The sequence below is a fragment of the Blennius ocellaris genome, assembly GCF_963422515.1.
Source record: "Blennius ocellaris genome assembly, chromosome: 17".
Lineage (NCBI taxonomy): Eukaryota > Metazoa > Chordata > Actinopteri > Blenniiformes > Blenniidae > Blennius > Blennius ocellaris.
The window spans coordinates 17813099-17819145 of NC_137666.1; the positions used below are offsets into that span (position 1 = coordinate 17813099).

The 6047-nt window shown below is 43.7% G+C and overlaps 1 protein-coding gene across 1 annotated transcript; it reads right to left on the bottom strand.

The window, feature by feature from the left end:
• Nucleotides 1-859: 859 nt before the first annotated feature.
• LOC308142643 (photoreceptor outer segment membrane glycoprotein 2-like) lies at nucleotides 860-3740 on the bottom strand (the record flags this gene model as incomplete). The annotated part of the gene is made up of 3 exons (XM_080513154.1): nucleotides 860-1132; nucleotides 1882-2128; nucleotides 3160-3740. The coding sequence occupies 3 exons, from the start codon at nucleotides 3738-3740 to the stop codon at nucleotides 860-862; spliced, it is 1101 nt and encodes a 366-aa protein (XP_080369280.1).
• Between the last annotated feature and the right edge of the window lie 2307 nt (nucleotides 3741-6047).

Genomic DNA, 6047 nt, shown 5'->3' on the forward strand with positions numbered 1-6047 from the left:
TCCTGTAATAAACGGATGTATTGGAGCTGTTCAGGCCACTTGTTGCAAGACCACACAACATGCAGGCAACAAGAAATGATTTGTAAACAGTACATGACAGTGAAGTTCTTAAGTGTGTACAAAAAGGAAAGATGTTTGTACCAGAGATATCGAATACAGACAGGTTGTGGCTCACTTGTGGTTGCGTACAAGGCATCATTAGCAGAAAATGTACCCCGTGGTTCAGGAGAATGGATCAGTAACAATCCCCTCGATTTGTTTCACCACAACAACGTATCAGAGACACAGGACATAAATTGGTTACTGGAAAATGTTCACTTTGTTCTGCAGTCACAGATGATATTGTGACAATAAAGATGAACACATCATGAGTGAAATCAAGCTGTTTGTATAAAATGCACATTTTAACGACTGGAAATAAAGTTTCATTCTGGTTAAACCTGCTTTTATTGGGCAGTTTTCATGTTTTACCTGAGCCTGTGTGAGATTTCTTCAGCGGATTGTCGCTTATAACCACAGTTTTTAAGTCTGTTTATATGACAATGATGCTTGCAGTATGATTTTAATCTGGTGTCACCCTGTGTTGGGAACCACTGATAAATTATACGGCACATTATTTAGCTTCACTCCTGAAATTTTACACCAGTTTTCTCCGTAAAGCCGAGGCTTTGATCTGAAAAAACTTTTGACTTAATTTTCTCAAAATGCAAAACTCATTTTTAAGCCGTGGTCCTGATACATCATTGTAGTTTAATTCATCACACACGTTCATTGTACCCCCATCCTTCATGCTTGTTTCTTGATCTCACCAACAGAACATGAAAAAGGTCTTTCAGTTGTGTCCTTCAAGATGCTCAACTCAACTGCCCTCGGCTATTTGCTTGAGGGGAACGTTGTCCGGTCCGTATTGAGCTTTGGAGGTGCAGGGAACATCGATGTTGGGATCGCCGTTGTTGGCTGTGTCTATCTGGTTGTTCTTCCCGAGGTTCTTGATGATGTTCAGGTTGATGCGAGCCGTTTCCATGAAGCTGTTTTCCAGGAGCCAGCCTTCCGACTCAGAGTTGGGGTCTCCCTGTATTAGCACATTTTCCAGAGAGGTCTGAAGGTAGCGTACCCCCGTCAACACCGACAGCTGAAACAACCAATGAGTCCAGATTACTGAGAGGATCACCTCCCCCTCCCCCCCAAAAAATATATGTTTAAACAATACTAATGGTTGATGCATGGATGACTTTGTAGACTCAAGTATCAGTACAGAAAGTGAACTGACAGCATAATGGCTTCAATTACTTAAGTTACATAATTTCTTGAAAGGCCAGAGAAAAATGAGAAAGCGATATAGACTTAAACCTTGAGGGGATCCAGAATGGTTCCCTGAGGTACACCTTCACATACGTTTTAATAGAGGTCATAATTTCTTTGCACAACCACATAACCATCCAACTAACTAACTAACTAACTAACTAACTAACTAACTAACTAACTAACTAACTAACTAACTAACTAACTCATCACACTTTAATTATCCCTTTTCCGCATTCACCAATCCTATTCCTGGAAGACAGTGGGAACACAGCCATGTTGGCCCAGTCCAGGGAGCTGATGGGGGTCAAGGGTCTTGCTCAGGGACCCACAGTGGTAACTTGTCCACTATGGGATTCAAACTTGTGGACAAGACACTATGCTCCACGTTTCTCACATTGCAAATGGTTTCCAAACACCGTGAACTGTCCCTTGTAAGGGAATGTATCAGACTTTAAGTCTCTGAGCCGCAATGTTTTACACCTTCTTTCTCCTGCCCAATACACCTAAATCCAGTCCTAATGTGAAACATAGTTGAGTTCTTCTCCATCCTCACTAGTCAATTGGTCAGTCACTGACCTCAAACAGCCAGGTGATGAGCACCGTGAGGCCGATGGACTGCACGATGTGGGTGTAGTACTCCAGCAGCGCCTGCCGGCAGCCCTTCATCCACAGGTTCAGCTCCTCGGTCTGATGCTCGTAGTTGAAGTGAGCAGAGTTGTTGGTGACCTGCTGCTGGATGCAGGGCCGCGGGGAGTCGATGTTACAGCAGCTGAACGGGACGCCGTCCATCAGGTACTTGCCCTCCACATTACTCCTCAATCGGCTAGAAAACAAAACAAATTCAGTGCCCATGGGTTTTGAGCTGACTGGGCTGAGACTTTGTGAGAATTTGCGGGATTAATTTTGAGAATTGAAGACTTTGCCTCTTGATTGTCTGTCTCATTCTTAACTCTCGTCTATTGTCCATTTTCATTTTCTTTCTGAGCTAATGAGAACATCTATTAGTCTTTGTACAACCACAATTTCATGCCTGTCCTACCTAGCACCACAAAGCTAACAAAGCTTCTATGAAAGTGTAGACATGATGTGTGAAAGAAGCATCGACATGGGAGAATTGACCAAAGGTGTTTCTCCTAAAACAGTATCTGAAGCCTCAGGCAGCCTCCATTGACTCACCATCTTTTCACCATGGTGTCATGACTGACCTCCGTAAGCTCGCAGCATCATGGTGCACCATAGCAGTCCACCTTGTGTTATTGCCATGTGGAGCAGTTCTGTTGCTGGCAGTGCTTCAGTGGTGCAAAAGTCTTATCATGAGTCCCTTGACTGATTGACCAAAGCAGGAGCTCATCTGCTGAATATGCACCTTTTCTCTCCATGAACGGCAATGAAATTTGGATCAGCACAATGCTGTCGCCCGTTCAAAGGAGCCACTGTTCCCACAGCACAGGAACTGTATCTGCCTCGTCTTCTAACTTTATGGATAAAATCCCTACTTTCCGCTAAACAAGACGTGCCATGATGAGAAAAGAGTCGATTGAAGGATGACCGAAGGAAGTATCTACTCTATAGTGAGTACTCTAAAGTATCAAATATGATGATTTCCTCATTCGCCTAAAGTGACAGCTGCCAAAATCTGAACAGGTTCGCATGAAGTCACTACAATATTTGCAGAAAAATCTTCAATGCTAGACTTAATCTTTCCCAATCATAATCTAATCAGACCTTTGTAGAGAAGAAGTGAACCACGAGTATGTAAGACATTGAAGCTTTCAGTTTCACCCCCTTATGGTGACAACCATTGAATAGAATATTGATTAGTTTACATGTAAGAGGACTGAACAGTGTACTTACTCCATCACCTCCTTATGGGACATATCCAGGTATCGGTTGCTTATCCACTGGATCTGAAACCAGTCCCTATAGCCACTGTTCCCACAGCACTGGAACTGTATCTGCAGCATGTCCACGGTACGCTTGAGGAAGCAGCGTCCCGGTGTGTCAGTGTCCTTGTAGAACTTCATGGCCTCCGTCAGCCCAAGCCTCAGGGCCTCCTCCAGCTCCCCGTGCATGCTGTAGCACATCAGGGCCCCCACCAGCACACAGAAGGTGAAGAAGAAGGTGCATATGATGTACGGCAGCATGATCAGCTTCCAGCGCAGGAACTTGGTCGTGTCCACGCAGTCGTAGCAGATCTTCCCGCCCAGGAAGTTGATGGCACAGGCGATGAGGCCCACGGTGATGAGCATGTTGGGCACATACTGGATGTCTCTCTCGGCCATCAGCTCCTCTCGCTTGTTGATCTCCACCTTGAGGAAGAGGCCCAGGCTGAAGAGGATGACCCCCGTAACCACTGAGATCCAGTTGAGGATCCATAGCACCTGGGCCAACTTGTCCCTCTTGGTCTTGGTGAACTTAAATTTCAATACTGCCATCAGGTATGTTGTTTCTTTTTCCTTTTCTTTTATGTCCAGAGTGGGATTAAGGGTAGGACACAGGTAGCGGAGGGGAGGGGAACAGGTTATCCTGCAGGGGGTGTGGGGGGCTGGCTCTGCGGCTCTCTGAAGGTCTTCCTATAAGCAGCTTAGCCTGCTGCTCATGATCGATAGTGTGTGGATGCTGCATTATGTCCTGCAGCGTCTCTGTGAGAATAGAATGTTGAGAATGTGAAAAAGAAAGTTGAAAAGCAACTGTGTGACACTGTGATGGCTAATCAGGTGAGCTCAAGGAGGATTTGCCAAATGAACAAATAAGACGGAAGAAAACAAGATCGTCGACATACAACTTTGTTTAAAAATAGAAAGCATCAGTCTCGCTTTGTTTTTAAACCAATAATCCTAGACTACTGTAAATCAATCAGCTGCTTAATTCTTAAAACCAATAGATGATCAATAATGATTTACTCAGCCGGCACAGTGGAAAAGGAGTCAAGCAGTTGAGAGTACTCACCTCGGCATGGACAGGAATTACCTTCAACATCTAACATTCGTCTTCCCTTACTCTCAGTTTGTTGACTTTATCACATCCTCAGATTTATTCGTGGAGGAGCCGGGTGGTCACGGTGACACAGATAGCATGAAGGCAGCCGCAGTAGCATCGGAGTGAGCCGAGTGGCCAAGTCCTAACCCTCCTCCTAATCCCTTTTAATCATTAATCAGCCCTGGGCCCTGCAAGGGATTTGTACCTTCTGCCACCTACGCAAATCTGGCCGCACTGTGAAAGTAACGGCAGGCGACCTGTGTGTGTGTATGTGTCTGTGTGTGTGTCTGTCTATGGATTTGTGTGTTTTTATTTGTGTCAAAGGTAAAAGTGATTTGCGCCTTATCAATTCAACTGGTTATGTTCTTAGATTAACTTCAGATGTATAAGTCCCAATAAAATGAGACGTGTCAGTGGGTTAAGACTGGACTGAGACTTGCAGGTATAATAATAATAATAATAATAATAATAATAATATCAGGTTTTCTGAGAAAGAAAGTATAGAAATGTGAAGACGATGCTTCCGAATTCAACCCACTAAGATGGTATAAACATTTTGATTATACAACATTTGTTTATAGACTAACTTTTGTATGCTTCCCGACGTTTCAAGTGAAAACAATGCTGTTTCAGAAAAGTGTAGCGTTTTCACAATAACCTCATGAAAATGATGTCGGTTTCCTGTTTGGCCACTATTGGTTATTGAAACCACACACACGCATGCATACAGAGAACAGGTAGTTCATGGACATTCGTATGGACAGACAACAAAGTTGGATTCTTATTACGGTGACTGTCAAATATAAACCTACCAAGTCCCCGGAGAATATGGACTTGGAGCTTGTGACACTCTGGAAGCCGCCATTGTTGTTATTGTTAATCTACTGAATTTGTGCAACAACTATTTAACCTGGCTTCGGTTATCATGTGCAGTAGCAGCGTTTCTTACATTTACACAACCGAGTCAGAGCATTTTTCAAAACGTTGCGTTACCAGTCGCGCCGACCACCACTGTTGTGTGTACAAACACCCAAAATGCAACAAATGTTTTGCATTTTCACTTGAAATCCTTGCTGTGCAAATGGGCTTAGAGTTATGTTATAGGGTTGCATATACCTTCTTTATTTTTTACCATTCCCCCCTGAAGTTTTACAACTGTGATGCATCTCTTGGGGACCCTGTTCATTTGTACACAGGATTATCTGTCAACAGAAACTTGCAGATACCAAAGAAACATTCAAAAAATGAGTCATTGGGCAAATGTAAAGGGGTATCCAGAATTCCTCCATATAGCCTAAGTAAATGCCTCAACATGATGGTTTGTAGAGTAAGAGAACAGCTTGAGATGAAAAATAACCTATAATGATGTGAATAAATGTAAAAACGGTTCATTTGTGAGGAAGATTTTAACCATCTCAGCGTCGGCAGGTGTCAGTCTGTCTGTGTGTGGATGTTTTCAGAAGACAAACAGGCTCCGGCTTTACTAACCTGCTGTGGTTCTTGGTGTAAGTTTGACCAGAATCGGACACACCTTCTTTCTCCAGTTACCCCTGTGAGCAGAGAGACTCTTCTCGGTAACATAGCAGGAGCCAAACGGTGAGAAATGAACTTGACATCAGAGACTGGGATGTAGCCAAAAATGCCAAATGTCGGAGAGTTTCAAATTGTAATGAGCCGGCTTGATTTCCTGCCTCAGTCATCTGAGAAGTTCATTTTCACCTCCTACTGTCGTCTGCTGGTTCGACCCTATTCTGTTTCCACTT